This window comes from Cariama cristata, unplaced genomic scaffold (assembly GCF_000690535.1).
Source record: "Cariama cristata isolate BGI_N322 unplaced genomic scaffold, ASM69053v1 scaffold43213, whole genome shotgun sequence".
In the NCBI taxonomy this organism is placed as follows: domain Eukaryota; kingdom Metazoa; phylum Chordata; class Aves; order Cariamiformes; family Cariamidae; genus Cariama; species Cariama cristata.
The window spans coordinates 3,770-20,937 of NW_009607442.1; the positions used below are offsets into that span (position 1 = coordinate 3,770).

Here is a 17,168-nt window from a genome sequence, read left to right on the forward strand (position 1 = left end):
CGCCCCCCCAGTTAATCTCAGTTCGGGACCAACTGATTCTTCAGGCAGCAGTCATGTGAATACTGAGTATGGTAATGGCTTTGTGCCCATGAACCTCAAACAGTAACTTTTTCTGGAAATCTCCTAGAAAACTTCAGGTGAGATTTAATGGATGCTAGCAAGAAACTTAAATTGCAGCAGAAGGAATCAGTTGCACCTTCAGACTTGCTCTTGGCATAGTAGTGTTTTTATCAACCACTCTGTTCCTGAATGTTTCCCTTGAGGTTTTGTGAACAACCTTGGTTTTCCCCTCTTTTCTGCCCTACCTGAAAATGCTACAAGATAAACAAAAAAACCCCTGGACTCTTGCTACAGAAAGAAGGAGGTACTTGTGTACTCAAGAATATTTTTTAAATAAAAACTGAGATGCTGCCTATAATTTTTTTTGTTATATTTGCCTTGTTCAAAGTACTGTTTGTTACCAAAGCCCAAGATAACTGACTTGAATAGGACTTACAAAGAGAGAAATGGAAAAATAATCATTATCCTTTAAACTACTATTATAAGCTTTCCTCTGAGTGTCTTGACTAAGTATATACGGTATAAAAATATCTGATAAAGTGAATGTTTCCAAACTCTTGGAGGTACTCCAAAGTGCTTTACAACGTAAATTTTGAAAGTAAAGACTCATGCCCCATCTATTCTTGGGGATCTGTTGCCCCACAAAGTGGGGAAAATATTCTTCAGTGGCATGACAAGTGTATGAATGTGGATTGGATAACTTGTAAGGTATTCCAGGGAAACTGAGGCAGGCCAAAGCTTGAAGGGAAATGCTGTACAGTTGGATACGTGAACTATGATTAGTGGCTCTTGAACCCTTCGATCAAAGTACTATCTGTGGAGATAGCGAGACTACTCATAGTTTCCACACTACAAGAGGGATTGCAAACAGGCATGAACTTCATGTTTCACCTAACACTTCTTTTCAAAGATCTTTTAAAATAATAGTTCTTTCCATGAAAAGAATATGCCAACAACATAAGCATGAAACCTGAAGTACCAGTTCTGGGTAACGCTGTATGAAAAAGTGCATTGCGAAATAATTTATGGTGGCTAAGGTGATACAGCTTCTGTGGCTAAAACTTTAAAAGATGACTTGCTCTAGTCCACACGGCAGGGCTTTGGCACATGAAGACAGATGTTTTCAATGTAGGACTGAAACGTGGTACATAATGTGTCAGTTTTTTGCTGCAAGCTCATTTGCTGGTTTGCTTCTTTCCTCTTCATTCCGTTTCTGAAACCTCGACTTTTTTAATATTTTATCCTTCCATTTCTTACAAAATTGTCAAAGAACATGAAATTAACTATCATGATGATGCAACATAAGCTTAATTTACTGCACGTATCTGAACTGATGGGTATTAAATTGCCATCGGTATAGAAGTGAGCTTAACTTCAGTTGTGGTTTGATGCGGTCGGGAAGGTCTCTATCCTGTTGACGTACGAGCAGAGATCGGTTGTTAACTGTTGCTGTTAGTCCTGTGGCGGTACAGCTGAGTAGTTCTCCAGCGTATCTCAGGATTTGGGCTTTTACAGTGTCAGAAAGCCTGTTGTTTACTGTCACCCAGTTAAGTGTGATGGACTTTTAGTTACCTTAGGATAAGCAGTCATTAGAAAAACAAAGAGAGCGCTATTTTATTGGACTGTATCATACTCTAACCCAGAGCCTAGCATGGTTTCACTATGTTATTATGTAGCATGTTTTTAATTTAAAGAATTAACTTTATTAGAAGATACAGTAGGTCTCTTTCCAAGACTGTAGGATTCCTGGTACTGGTAACCTGCAAGCATCAGCAGGCTTGGCTTTCTGCAGGATACAGGGATCTTTACCATTTTTTCCAAACTGGCAGTGCATCATCACAACAGGGTAACTATTCTGTATGGAACTTAAATCTGATTTAAGTTAAAATCTGTAAAGTTAGTCTTTTAGAAACTGACGTGTTTAAAAAAAAAAAAAAAACAAAAAAACAAAAAACCCCAACTAAAGAACTGAGTGGTAAATCGTGTTTTAGATTAATTACAACATATTGTTGATCAGGAAGTTGGTTTTAAATTTAAGTGCATATTGCACTGTTGGATTGTGTAAAGTGTAAATGCTTTAAATCTGCTATGTTTTGGATTATGTTGTCACAAATAGTCTTTGTATAACTATTTTATAAAGGCTGAAAATATAACTTTGTAAAATAATCCTGAATGAGGATGCAAGTCTTATTTTAAATACTTCTGCTCCTCTGCTTTTAGAGGAATGTAAGTCATACAGGTAAAAATTAAGATTTTATTTTAGACTGCGAAGAAAGTGGTGCATATAATGTATTCTTAGCTCTGTGTACTTTGCAGGTTTTATTACAGGAGGCCACTACTTGTATTTGTTTTGGCTAGTTTTTATGTATGATCTAGAACAAAAATCCTTGGCCAACAAGTATTTTGTTGGCACTAGCTGCATATAGCATTCATATCTAGCACACCGTACCTGGAGCCTTAATGGTTACTTCTGCATGCCTTACAGAACTTGGAACTTTCCTGCATAGACTTCTGAGAACTTCTTAGTTTGGTAATACAAAGATTATGAAATAGGCATGAAAAACCAAGGTAGGGATCAGTGAAGTTCTTGGATAGTGATCTCCCTACACACTGAAAGCCATGCCTCCTTGTATGAAGTAGCAAAGTTCTTCTGCTCTCCTATTAAGATAGGATTTGAAATACGCCAAGTTTGCCAAGACCCAAAGAACCGTCTAAGTTTTATCAGCATGATGGTCCTGCAATAAATTTTAAGCAATCGGAAAATCAGCTTACAAGAACAGCTGCGTTACACCTGAGGAACAGCACAGCCTCATTTAATTTCAGAAGTGCCTTGGCACAGAGCTATACCATTGCAGAACTCGGCGTGTTCATAAGCATCGGCCTTATTTGCCATTGTTAAACTAGTCCTAGAGGGTCCATCGTAAGACTTTGTGGTTCCCTCTGGAGGACAGAGTTGATCATAGTTCACCTTTTCAAAGGTCTCCAAAAGACCTGATTTCTGCCAGAGTACTGTTTCTCAACGGTACAGCAGGGAGGCAGTTCTCTCTCCCATTAGCGGTATGATGAAGGAAGAAAGTCATTGGTCCTTAATAATTAACGTCTGCTACAAAATAAGGTATGGTGCCTGTTCAGGCAAGGCACAGCTTGTGACCCAATTGTAGCTAGTGCAGTAATGCTTTTCCAGCGTTAATTCTCTAGTTCTGTCTCTGGCAAAAGCCATCTATTTGCATTCCTTGTGTGAGAGGCAGGGAGTCTCACTGTTAACCTTGCGTAGCGGGGAACAACTAGTAGAAGATAATACTAGTTATACTTCAGGCAAGGAGATTTAATTTTCAGCATGCTTACGTCATTCATAACATCTTCTGTTTCTCTCTTGTATATCACATGCAAGAAACACATGCACCTCTTCAAGAAACAGCTGCTGGTGTGTGTGATGTTAAACGAAAATGAACAGAGAGAATACGTGTCCTATGCAATGCAGCAGAATGTTTATTAAACATTATTTATACAGGTATGAACACTTCAAAATAGAATTGGTATTCCTCTGCGGTAGGACCTGCATAGCATTTTAGTTTCATTTCCTTTACAGCTGATGTGTATTTTATCAGAAGGCCTGAAAGCTACGCCTTAAGGAACAAATTCTTATTGCATACAGAAGTTCATAGAATAATGCAGTACTGTTTTGCAGTCACCAGTGAGGTAAAGTAATCCTTGACAGAATGCCGAACTTGCAAGGAAAACTTCTGTAGTTTCCTTTGCTGATAAAATAACTGGTTTTGTTTTAAAAGTGTTCTTTCATTAGACCTGATAACAGCACTAGTTATCAGAACAATGTGTTAAGAAAGTAAAAAAAAAACCAAACCAACTAATAAAACCAACAACCCATATCAATAGTAGTAACACTGATCAATAATATTTTGTACCGTCGAAGGACAACAGGACACAGAGAATGCTCTGTCACTGTGTTCTTCAAGTATCTAATCTCAGGAATAAGTTTTCTACACTTCAGCTGTCAGTTCTTAAATAAAATTGATGTTTCCAAACATTCTGGTTTTGCTATTCTTGGCATTCTTGTCTGGTTTTCCTAATTAAAACCTCATGCATCAAAATACTTCACCACATTCTTTTCCTACATTTTGGGGTTTTTTTTATTGATTTGCTGTCAGTTAAGTATCTGTCTTGTTTACTTTCCCATAGAACAAAAAAATGCGTTAACAATTATGTAGTAAGCTATCATCTGCCATCTCACTTAACAGCTGAGGTAAGAAAGTACCACCTTAAGAGGTGGAGAAACTGAGGCAAAGGACTGACATTCTTGCCACTGATCTGTATGCCACCGGTGAAAACCAAGATTCCATAATTTCTCAATCTTAAATTCTGCCATACATGCTTTCTAAATGAAATTATCCTTAAATATTACTTATGCTGATTCGTAAATGTGATGTAACGCATTGTTAAACATTATAGTCCCTTTTTACCAACATACTAAAAAATAATGAGTTCTTTTAACTAGAATAATATTTCTTCAAAATACTCTCATTATGTTGTTTGTCTATATTACTAAGGTCCTTTCAAGTCTGTTTATATTAAAGTGCTTAGTCGTCAATGATTTTCAGTCACCTGAATTCAGAAGTTACATAAACTCTTCCAGAGAAGTCAGCTGCCAAACACAAGCAGCTTATGTCCATAAAGGCCGTATCTCTTTTTTGCTGCAGTCATCAAGAATTTCACTATTGTTTTCAAGATTTGACTGCTGAAGCATAGAACTGACTAGTGCAAATGCTTAGGCACAATTTTGATTAAAATGCATACATTCTTTTTCTGTGCGGAGGCAATACAATGGCTTATAGCTTACTCCATCAGTAGGCATTCCAAAGAACCTTTAAAAGGCGCATGTCTGCAAAACATTTGGCAAAAGAACAAGACAAAAGATCCCATATCCTGTTTTACAGCCTAGTACAATTAAAAAGAATTGTCCAACGTGCTTTTGGAGAGTATACTTAAAACGAACAGAGCTAAAGCATTAGTTCTGTTGATACTTGGCCTGCCTCCAGAATTCTACTTCAAGTAGTACAAGGCTTCAGCAGTGTACCACCTAACAACAATAGCTAATATGTTGCTTCATCCATATTGTCATCACTGCCAGCACCAAAGTCATCTCCATCTTCAAAATATGAAGAAATGTAGTCATTTTCCTAAACAAATGGAAAAAAAACAGCTATTACTGTATATGTGGAGGAGACAATTTATGAATGAAACATGCTTTTAACTGCACTTGAGCACCCATGTTTTGAAACAGTAATAGGAATTTTTTTCTTCTGATATTTCTTGGGAAAGAAAAAGGAAAATATTGTAACAAAGTTCTGATATCTATGAAAGAAGAGGCATCACTGGTTTAGTGATATATGTATTGATTGTGGCAGGACATGTTCCTGCATGCAACACCTTTTTTCAGAGCTCTTTGGGAGTAACAAATCTAAAACACTCGCTTATATTAACTACAACGCAATGTAGTGCAACAGAGAAAACTAATGTAGAAACACCTCTGACTACAACTCTCCCTCTGCATCAGAGAAGCTAGGGACATTTCTTTGGCTGACAGCCAACACACTACTCAATGACTGGGACCTGACTTTGTGTAAATGGGAAAACTAACGTTATACCTCTTCATGTTCCTCTTCATCATATTCCTCTGGTTCTTCTGCTTCTTCATCATCTTCACCTTCTTTGTCTTTTGCTTTCTCTTTCTCATCTTCAGATTTTTCTTCTTCATCATCCTTCTTTTCTAACTCCTGTCACAAGGCAATCTCCTTTACAAGGTAGTTCCATCTTGGAGCAAGAGCATATCCTCCACACTACCAAAATCTTATGCTGCAGTTAACAGCAAGACAACTAGCGTAACAATGCTGTGCAAATGTTTTTGGTGAATATTTAAAAAAACATGATGTGAAACATGACAACTTCGTAAGGACTTACTTTGTCAAGCATTAGCCATCGGACTTGAAGTCTAAAAAAGTATGTCTTGTGTAATAAATTGAGATGATTTCCCTTTACCATCCACTGTTAGAATAACTGACAGTAGAAGGCCATATCATACTTGATAAAGCAACACCACCTACTGTATATAATAAGGCATCTGCACCAAACAACCGATGGATCACCAGGAGAAAAAAACACAAGGCTGTTACACCTTTAAGCTTCCCATTCCCACATGGTGGATAGTTGCCTCCAAAACTGAGGTCACTTTCCTCCTAAGTTTCTCTTTCTGTATGTTTCTTCCCTCATTATTTAATTTCCAACATTGGCAGACTGGCAAAAACATCGATAGATTCAAAAGCTCGGGCACCAATTCCTCCTTCAATAAGCTCTAAGAGTAGCTCTGCTGTTCACAATTAGGCTGCATCGCTACCCAGTGAAGAACAGCTGGTCATTTTTTTCAGCATCAAACAAGAGCAAACAAAATTCTTTCTCCACAGCCAGGCTCTATCCTTATCCTATGCCTTGTGCTATGACACTGCAGAACAGTTGTCTATCAGAGTAAGAAGACAAGACCAGAAAAGGGCTGCTCTGCATTTGTACCAAAAAAACATTCTACAGGTTTTATTCTCCTTCATCAATTTCTGTTGTACCATTTAGAAAGAGTATGCACATCTTACCTCAATTTTTTTCAACACATCCAGATTACTTTTAGGCTCAGAGCTTTTTGCCTTTTTTGGTTTTGCACCTGCTGAAATAAAATACATCACTATTATTTCTTTAATATGGAAGAACACAAATTCTCCTGTTTTACTTGCTCTTAACAGCTTAGGTCTTGAGTATGCCATGGAAATCCCATACCATCTGTATTAAAATTACCTTAGACTTTGAGCTACATCATTCATGGAAGTGTAAATGTCCAATTTATGTAAGTGATGCCTATAGGGCCAGTATGACATTCACTGTGAACGCATAGTTGACCAAAGGTTTGGCCAAAGTATGACGTTCAGCTTCACAAGATACTTTTCACCTACATACTTGCAATATGTTAAGAAACTAGAACAAAATCTCAATTGTTATTGTTCATCATCTTGAAAAGATAAAAACTCATTAATGTTACTGATTTATGCAACACATTAAGGACAGCTGAGTGCTTCAGGTAGGTAAAAAAAGGCAGATGTTTGTTAGCTCCAACACAGCAGGCATGGTTACTGCAGCTAGATGGCTTTTGGACCACAGCTGGCTCTCATCTAATGAGTCTACTGCGTATCTCCACCTAGTGCCTTGATTCACGAACCTAATCTTTATCAAGTTCATCCCTACAATCCAAGCAGAACACTAAGAGCCGTCAAAAGCATTTGTCTTAAATAACATTCAGGTCATTTGAGTGTTTTGCCTACGAAAGGATTATGTGACAAAAGCACTGCACAGAGCGGAGGGGAGTCAAGCTGCTCTGTAATAACATATGAACGGTGTCAAAGCAAACACATCCAGAATGAAGTAGGCTTTTAAGAAAAACAAGTGGAAAGTGCAATTCAAAATTATCATCTCTGCACAAACCCCTGCAGGCTTTTAGAGACAATGCATATCGAACAAACAGCCTGGAAATGAAAAGAGACATGCAAGATCTTTCCTTAAATGCTGGAAAAATGCTCTCTGGAGCTTATCATAAAATTAGAGACACTGACCCACCGTTAGCAGAACTTCAAGCAAAATAGCTCCTTACATCCACATAGCTGAGAAGTGCAATGGAATACAATCTAATCTTTCCAAATACCTGTTCTTGCAGTATTTGGTCTTAAATGCATACCTCCAATTGCTATATACATATGCATATAGCTGGCCTACAAGAGCTGAACCCAGTCAATGCTTTTTATTTTGGCAGGTGTTGCTGGTATATAGGATACTGTGGTCCACAGCCCAGGGTAAGTGTGGGAGAGATGCCGAATTCTACCCAAGGTTTTGTCACTAAGAAGGCAGGTGTTCAGCTCTTAGGTTAACACATTCAGGGAAAGCAGAAAGGGGGAGGGGGAGGTGTGTAAAAATGAAGCCGTCCCTGTAATGTAACTCCGTAGTCATCTCAAAACCACTCCTGTAATCTACAGAGGTAGAATGGTAGGAAGCTTGTTTGAATTGCTGTGCAGATTCTCTTGATTCCCTCACCTTTGTTCCACTCAGTTATAAAGCGTCACCAAAGATGGCTGTCCTCATAATACAACAAAGATAAATACCAGAAGGGCTAATGTGTCACTGATCAGCTATTTACAAATCTCCTGAGTCATATGACTTTCGTATGGCCTGTGTATCATCAGGATTCCCCAAAAAAACTAAAACCACATTATTTTTGCTTTTAGAGGAATCTATTTTTTTAATCCAATTACATTCTGATGGTCAGCTGACTTTGCCATCACAACTGCGTAAGAATATGCACTTTTAAGAGCAAATACAGAAACTAGCACAAAAGGAAGAGGAAAAATCTCCCACAGTGAGCACTGATTCTCTCTGTGTATAATAATCACAACGTTATCGTAACAAGGAACAATAAATCAGCATTTATGATTTCATTGGATCTTGGAGCTAATTACTGCATATAGGCTTTTAAAAGCCAATGCAATTTCTTGTGAAAAAGAACAACTAGATATGTACTCGTTTAATCTTTTGAGATCTTGCAAATAAGTATTTAATTTTCAGTTGAATCTTGCAGTCTACCTTTAGTGCCACACTTCTCAATGACACTCCTAAAAGGAACAAAGCTTCCAGCTGAGCCAGTCTCCATGACTACTGCACATTCCCTTTTCTATTTTATCCTTGAACTGAAAAATGACACATGAAGGACTTGGACAAAGAGAACAAGAAAGTAAACAATTATATATAACAGACAGCTAGATACAGGAGGCCAAGTGTTATTTCACATCAACAGAGCAACAGACTTCTACAGAGAACTTAAAATACAGTCATGCATACTAGAGAACACTTTGAAAAACAAATACACGTATGATGCTGTGTAATAGAAAAGTTTTTTCCTGTAAGAACAACCAATACCAGCTCCAACTGCTGTTGAAGGATCTGGTTCACAATTCTGCAGAAGAAAGCTGAAAATAAACAAAAAAAGTAAAACCAGGGAAAATAGAAAATAACCTGCATTAAATCACATATAAAAGGCTTAAAAAAGTGCAAAAGTCAACCAAATCATAAACAAGGTAATTGAGAAACCCAAAATATAAAGGAAATCTGAACAGCCAGCTATTCATTGAATAGAAGAAGGTTGAGTGTTGACTAAAGATAACACACTTTCAAAACAAAAAGTTTTGTGTTTTTTTTAAATCTGTCACTGTTACATATCTGATACGTTAACATGGTACATCAATATGAAAGGCAGGAAAGGAAGATAAATCTATTCCAGTAAGTTAAAACAACCTACAGAAGCAAAGCAAAAACCACAAAAGACAGGCAGACCAGTAAATTATTTAGAAAAAAATCTGCCAAAAGCCCTGATTATTCAGACTAATTAACATTTCTACCTTTTTTTTTTTCCCTAAACAGCTCCAGTATGTCTTCTATCACTCAACTGGTATATACTAAATGCTTTTCAAAAATATATACCTTTTTTGGTCGTCTTCTTTGGCTTCATCTCTCTTGGGAGTCTTCTCCAATCTGTATAGAAAATAGCTTTATCTATAGATGAATGATCCTCCCGCTGCCACCCACCGAGGAATGGCAGGGGCACCTGTTATGCTTGATCCTATTTACATGCATGCACAGAACAGTTCTATAGAATTCTAGCTGTAATTTAAATTGAGGAACTGGAGAGAGGACTGGCATTTCACCCACTTAATGCGAAGTGGCATCTTCCCCAAAGAGACAAAGTTCAGCCTTTCCAGTGGCCCACATGAGCTTCATTCGATAATTAAGTTCACAGTAGTAAGCTATACAGGTATGGTTGTGGAAGTTTAATGTTGTAAAACCCAGCTACCTGTGACTGATACATCAGGCTGGGTTATTTTTAGTAACATCGATGTTTGCTCCCAGTTCAAAACTGGTATCTGCATGGCAAATAAGGAAGAAGGAAATCTAGAGTGAGAGCTCCAGCTTGCACTTCTGCTGCAAATCAGTTGTTTCAACTTAGTAAATTAAAAAAATCAGGGGGTTTTTTCCTTCCTTTTTTTTTTTTTGTTGGACAAAACAATACTTTGCCTGGATCTGAAAACATGCAAAGGGCATTAACCCTCAACAAGGAATACATGACTTGGTAAGGCTTTGCATACTTTTTTATTGCTTGAAAAATAATGAATCAAACATTTAAAAGAGCAGAACATTTCACAGGTTAATAAAGAATTAGCCTTTGATAATCACAGATATTACCTGGGGTCCATGCTGCATGCTCCTTTTCTCTGTCCTGGTACTTTTTACTGTACCTCTCAATTGCTATAGAGATGGATACAAAGAGAACTGAATTCATTTAATCAAAAAGGCAATCCAGACACTGTCCTTTATTTTCTTGTAACTAAATATACAGTCTATTTTTTTAATCCCACACTGAATGCTTTCTTGTGCTGTTGTCAAACACTTAAAACAGTTTACTGTCACTACTTTGAGCAATTTTTGTAATTTACACTTCTATCCTCGGAAAGCATGAAAACATAAAGTGCAGATATAGTCAGGGAAACTACGTTGAAACATCAAATGAACACAAGACTCTTCTACTCTTCAACAGTTTCACAATCAAACCTTTGCCACAAAACCAGTCAGCGACATTTATCACCACTGTGCTAATCCCAAAGAATATCCAGAATTCACAGGTCTCAGAAGGCTGTGTCTCAGACCAACCATGATCATCTCCCAAGACTTTTAAGTACTTCTGCAATGGCAAACCTTAGCAGCATAACAGACGTGTCCTGAACAGCAGCAACACATTTTCGTCCATTTAACCTCTTTCCCAGCACAAGAACTAAACTGAGAAATGCATTGTAAACCATACAGTAGTTATACAGTGTAAGTACATCCATTTATACTGCAAAACAACTTTATTGAACAATCTCTAATAACAAAAGCAATATCAAAACTTCAGTATTTTTAAATCAGTTGCATTTTTTCTTACCAAATTACTATGCCCAAGTGTGAAATCCACTTCATGCAAAATTATTGATACTGACTGCACTATTAAGTCATTACCCAAACAGGGATGATTTTTGTGGGTATTATACAAAAACTGGTAACAAAGACAGACTGTGACCTTTGCAGTCAAAGATTTCTAACATACTCACCAGAGAAAAGGAAGGGAGAAGGAAGATATCAGAAATGAACCCTAATTTTAAACTTAAATACGACAAGGCCAAGCAGAAGACCTACCTAAAACTGTGCAACAAGGAGCTGGCATTAAAATGACAGTGCCTCAAGGGGTATTTAATGTAGGTGGCCTTCACAGGTGCTGTAGGAAACTGTCACCACAGAGAGGGAAAGAAACTAGTAGTTTTGGTTTCAGCTTGAGGCTCTCCAGTGAAGAACTAATTGCTGATGCCATCAGTGAAAAAAATACATTTGACTTACTCTTGCAACTCACAGTTAATGAATTAATTCCAAACCACTGCCAAGGTGACAGTCACCCAGTCATAGCAGATACACCTACAGGAAAAAAAAGGAATGATTCTTAGCTTATGAAGTGAGGAAAATAGAGAACTTACTATAGAACACACCTGCTGCTCACTCAAAATGAGTGTTGAATGAATGTTGAAAATCTATTCTATATGGCACAGTAATGCATTGAAATTGCCAGGCAGTATTAGACATGGCTTTCATTTACTACCTGAATAATGAAAGAAAGATAGACGGCTATGTCCTAACTAATTACAATGTTTCCCTTCTCACACTTCAAAGGACCATTTGGCTCACAGATGTTGTGCTGAGGGTTTAAAACAATCCATTGCTCTTGTAGCAAAGCCAATTTAAGAACTTCCTGCCCACAGTCCCACTCCTGCCTCTTAGTTCTACTAGACATTTTGATGAAATACAGGGGAGCAAAGTGCTGTAAACCAGGTAACAGAAAAGATCAGTTAAAAATAATCTACCCTGAGGGAAGAAAGCAGTTTCTTAAAGCTAGGCTACTTCTGCCACATAATGCAGTCCCAGAGACAACTGCATACTGTGACTGAGATGAAAGCAAGCTTTTTAAGTTGCAGACCACCGCTGATGTAATTATACTCCACCCCTCAGATGAGGCATTTTTGTACAACTAACGGTTCAGTAAAAAGTTACAAGTACCAATTTACCCTTGGGGAGGTGATGAGAACATTTGAAGCATTATTTGAGTGTATCAAATGGCTGTCTACCTGCTTTCCCTGCAACTGCCAGTTTTTGTAGAAAACCAGTCCTCAAAGCTGGCAGTTCTACTAAGGAGCACACTCAGCAAGAGAGAGACATCGCTCCGCCTCAGAAAGAAGGCTGCAGAAACAAAGACTATTTTGAGGTGAACAGTAAGAACAATCATGTGTGGCAAAGTTGGGAAAGAGAGATAATACGTTCTCACAAAGTGGCTGGTTCCTTTGAAATAACCCTGACCAGCTCTCAGGCATAGCAATTTCCTTTTTTATGCCTCGCATGGAAACAGCAAACTTCAAGCCTGACAAAGATCAAGAGCGCGGTGAGCCTCTAGTGAGATGAGAATCCAAAGAGATTTAAATTTGTTTACTCAGAAGATGAAAGAGGAGAAGTGATAAAAGAGTAATTTGGAATTCTTCTACCATCATAAACAGATCTAGAAACAAAGATCAGATCTGTTCTCCTTGCCTCATAACCAAGGTTTTACCTGGCCACACCGTCAGAGTCCACCCTGGGCAGTGCTTGTGCTGCACTACAGCTGCCTGCTGCATCCTGGTGACGGCTGGGCTCCAGCTGCAGGTCAGAGGAAATATTCTGCCTTTTGTGAGCCGCAACGTCTGGTTGGCAGTGTGTTCACTGCTCACACTGCAGAGTGCTGCTCCATTTTAAACAGTGCTTTAGTACAAGAACAAGTGGACAATCAATAAAATGTGTTAATCAGTGTCACATTCAAAGCCTAGTAAAAAAAAAAAAAATTGCACACAGTCTCAAAAACCTCTAGAATTCATCACTACATTATGAACAAAAATTACCAAAAATTCAGAGGGGATTGGACTATGTACCTGTATCATACTGACATCATGAATATACGGTCAGATAATATTTTGATGGTTTTGGAGTGCAAATTAAACCTCACAATTTAGGGTTCAAGTCAGCTTTCATTATTCAAAATCAGCACACGACAGCAAGGAAAAGATTATCCAGTGTTTACCCACTTTCAATTTCTTAAACATTTTTATAAAGCTTTTTAGCAACTACCTATTGCACTGACTGGGCCTAGGGTCTGACATGTGGCATTACCTAATATGTTTTATTTCCTATTTTCCTGTAACAGCACTTGCCATTTACACCATTCCGAACAAGCACTCAGCAGGATGACAGAACTAGCCAAAAATCACAAATGAAAAGAAGCACTCCTCACAGTAATAACCTCCTGTGAATGCTACATTTACAATACCTCCACAGCAAGGTAAACAGACATTAAAGTCTTCCTAGCCTGCTCCCCCCTCCTTCTTTCCCACTACCTCAGTTTTCTGACCAGGAAGCTTGGATTTTAACAGTATCATGATGTATGACTGGATGTCAAGTATAGCAAAGCATTTACTGTTATCATAAAATACCAAAGCGGTTAATTTTTCATTACATATAAGCAAAAGACATTCTTAGGTCAAGTAGAATAAGACCAAGCTTTGACTTCTAGTCCAGCTCTGCTTCTGGTTCTGATGCAAACCTCAGTAAATTGCTTATCATCATCTCAATCTTCGTATTTCAGGTGACTTGACAGTTATACTTACCCATCCTTCCTGAATGGACTTAGGGGGGAAAAAAATTAGGACCTTAAATATAACATTGATTATTTTAAGTATGTCTTTACACAATTAAAATGGAAGCTGAATTTCAATGCTACTATTTACCACAGACTTCTTTGCTCCCATGCAAAATTTTTAGGGTACTTTAACACACATAAATGCTTATTTCATTTGCATTGGTAGGATATAATTGAAAAGACTGCATATAGTTGATCTAAATGTTTCTTACTGTATATCAAATGGAATAGATGTTTGATACCTCTTTCTCCACACGGTAGCTGCTTTGCAGTTACAGTCCTTGTGGGTGTGGTCTACAACTTCAGTAAGTGTCGAAGCAGAAAAATTCCTTATTATCTTAAGCTGCCAATTTTTATTTCTCATTATCAGTACAAAATACATCTTCAACACATGCATTTCACTATGTCATCCTTCACGGAATAATAATGACTGAGGATATAAATAAAAATAAAAAGCACACAAACAAACCTTCATGATCTTCTTCTACTGCCAAAAAATATGGCATTTTTTTCATAGTTCCTCTAAGATCTTGTTTTAAGGCCAACATGTAATCTTCATCTTCTCCTGTTTTCAGAGGCACTGGCTTATTGTCTGTACTCTGTACAAATTATTTTTATTATTTATAAGGTCTTAATATCCATCAGTTATACACAAACACTAAGAAAAGCTACAATAAACACAGTTAATCACAGCAGAGCGCAACTATGCATTATGCTACTTCTCAAGTATATTCTATTGCATTCTGACATGCATAACTATGTTTACAACTAAGTTTATACTTTTTATGATGTCACTATATCTTTCTGCAAAAACGTATCAAGAAATCAAAAAAAAAAAGTATTAAAATTGTGAAATAGTCATTCATAGTCATGCTAAACTCTTAATTGCCAAAAGCAGTTTTTCACACCAGCCTAACTTACTCAGAAACCATTTCTTCTCTCTTCAGCTAGAGCAGCGCTGGCTTTAAGCTCTTCTAATACAGTGTTTTAACATTATGTATGATTACTCTGAATAACATGGATACCCTTTTCCTGACGTCACAGAAACAGGTTGTATTGCCATACAACCAGGTAGCACACAGGCCCTCACACAATTCAGTTTCTGTCAGTTGAATTTAAATTAATTGTTAAGGTGTTGGTTTTTTTTGAACTATGAATTTTGAAATTGGGAAAGATAAATGAGTGAAAACAGTTTTAAAAATATACAGAACACTAGAGTGAGAGACAGAATTACAGAATGGATGATGTTTCTCTCACACGACAGATGGTACACAATCAATGCCTGAGTGGTAGGCTGCAAAGCATGAAGCGCTATCACAGTCCCAGAGCTGGATCATGAAAAGAGTTTACGTTTCCAGCTCTATTTGCTAGCTGGACAACATTTTAAATCACTGATGTTGCTGATGGTAAGCTGATGCTCCTTAATTGGGTTTCTAATTGCATTTACAGGAAATTCCAAAGAACTCAGAATGTGTCTATTAGAAATATCCAATAGCAACAATTCACTGCTTAAAATAATTTCAATTTAAGTCAGTCAACAGCTGTAATATACTTTTGGTCACTGCTCAATCATTAAATCTAATTCTTGAAATTTTTATCAATCCTAGTCACAGAAGGAACAAAGCATCTTTAACTTCTCCATGGTATAGATTAGATATACTGGAGCTAGTAATTCTCCTACAAGGCTGAACCACTGCTGACTGTAACTGCAGAAGCTGTAGTTCACACAGAATTCCGTTTCCTTGTGCTATCAAGCAGACTGCAACATTCACATTAGGAACAGTCAGAGATGGCTTCGTATCAATGAAATCACAGAACTTAATTGTAAAGGTGGACTAAGAGGCTATGTAACATCTGGTTCAGTAAGTCAAAACCTTGGGTGAAATAACTATTCAGAGAAATCTCAGCATAGCACCAATTGTATGTCAAACTTGCAAGCTCTGTATCACAACGTGTGAAATGACAGAGAAATTTCATGCACCTTGATCGGATCCTGACATAACTGGGAAGTTCTCTTATATAAAACTGTGACATTGTAAGACTACTCTTCCGCCTTAAAATTGTCCAAGCTTCCCTGCATGCCAAAACGCGGTCAGAAAATGCTCTTTCTTCCCCTTTAATTTTCAAATACATCCCAAATACCAAATCTCAATTTAGTTTCCTTAATTACATAAAATATCTTTCAGTTACTTTCAAATTATGTTCAAATGCTAGCTACTGAGGTATAAGACAATCACCCAAAGTCTTATGTTTCCATCTACAGTAAATTTCTAAAATCAGCAAATCCATTAACAGCTTCAAAGACTAGTGTAACTTTCATTTCAAACAAATTCAGATATCCAATGTTTCTGCTACTGTAACATCCAGAAAACCAAATCATGATGAGGACTTTAACGAACGAATATCTTGCAAGGAATCTAGTTAAACACTGGATACAACAGTTAGCAAAGGGACAGGAAGTAATAATAAGAAAAACGACGATTTACGTTAAATACTTCAAAACTGACCTAAAGTGCTTAGGGTTGTTCAGGTATTTCATTACCTCATCTAAAGTTGAGAGTGAATACACTTTACCTGAACAGAGAGTGTGCTCTAAGATACTTGCTGTACTTACAGGAAATGGTGGTGGAGGCTTACACACGACATCAGGTAGAGCTGCACCTTTAGTAAAGCCAATAGCCTCAATGTTGAAGGTAAACGCAGCACGTCCTCTTCCTCTACCTGACCCAGCCATTTGGAGTTACTGAAAATATTACAGATTGTTAAAGATTTTTTTTTGTTACATATTTCAAATGTATGTATATATCACCTACAAAATTAACATCTAACAAAGGTTACAGTAATTTTGAAACCAAAGATCATTTTGAATAACAAGCCATTTTTAATGCCCTTCTTGGGTTCTTCCACATACTATAAATTCGGTACATGCCTAAAATCAATGCCATTCCCTCATTTCTGCTAGCCACCTCTGCATGCCTGAAATTACCTCCTAACCTAGGAATTTTCAACTTTTTTTCTTCTCAACTTTAGATGCACTGACTTGAGTTCAATCATGGTAGAAGAACCAGAAACAAGGAAAAAAAAAAAAAATTTGAAGCCCCTGAACTTTCTGTGAATACATTTTGCAGATTCTGAACTTTTCTCAAAAAAACTGTTTGTGTTTGTTTGAGACTCGTCGCTTCTTCGTCCCTTGGATTATTTTTTTCCCTGT

The 17,168-nt window shown here is 37.4% G+C and overlaps 1 protein-coding gene across 1 annotated transcript; it reads right to left on the reverse strand.

Annotated features, from left to right (window-relative positions):
* Positions 1–5,168: 5,168 nt before the first annotated feature.
* On the reverse strand, positions 5,169–16,691 carry POLR3G (polymerase (RNA) III (DNA directed) polypeptide G (32kD)). Its single transcript, XM_009696707.1, is given in 7 exon segments — positions 5,169–5,255; positions 5,724–5,870; positions 6,717–6,787; positions 9,640–9,690; positions 10,399–10,461; positions 14,427–14,556; positions 16,572–16,691. Coding segments are annotated over 7 exon segments (669 nt in total).
* Between the last annotated feature and the right edge of the window lie 477 nt (positions 16,692–17,168).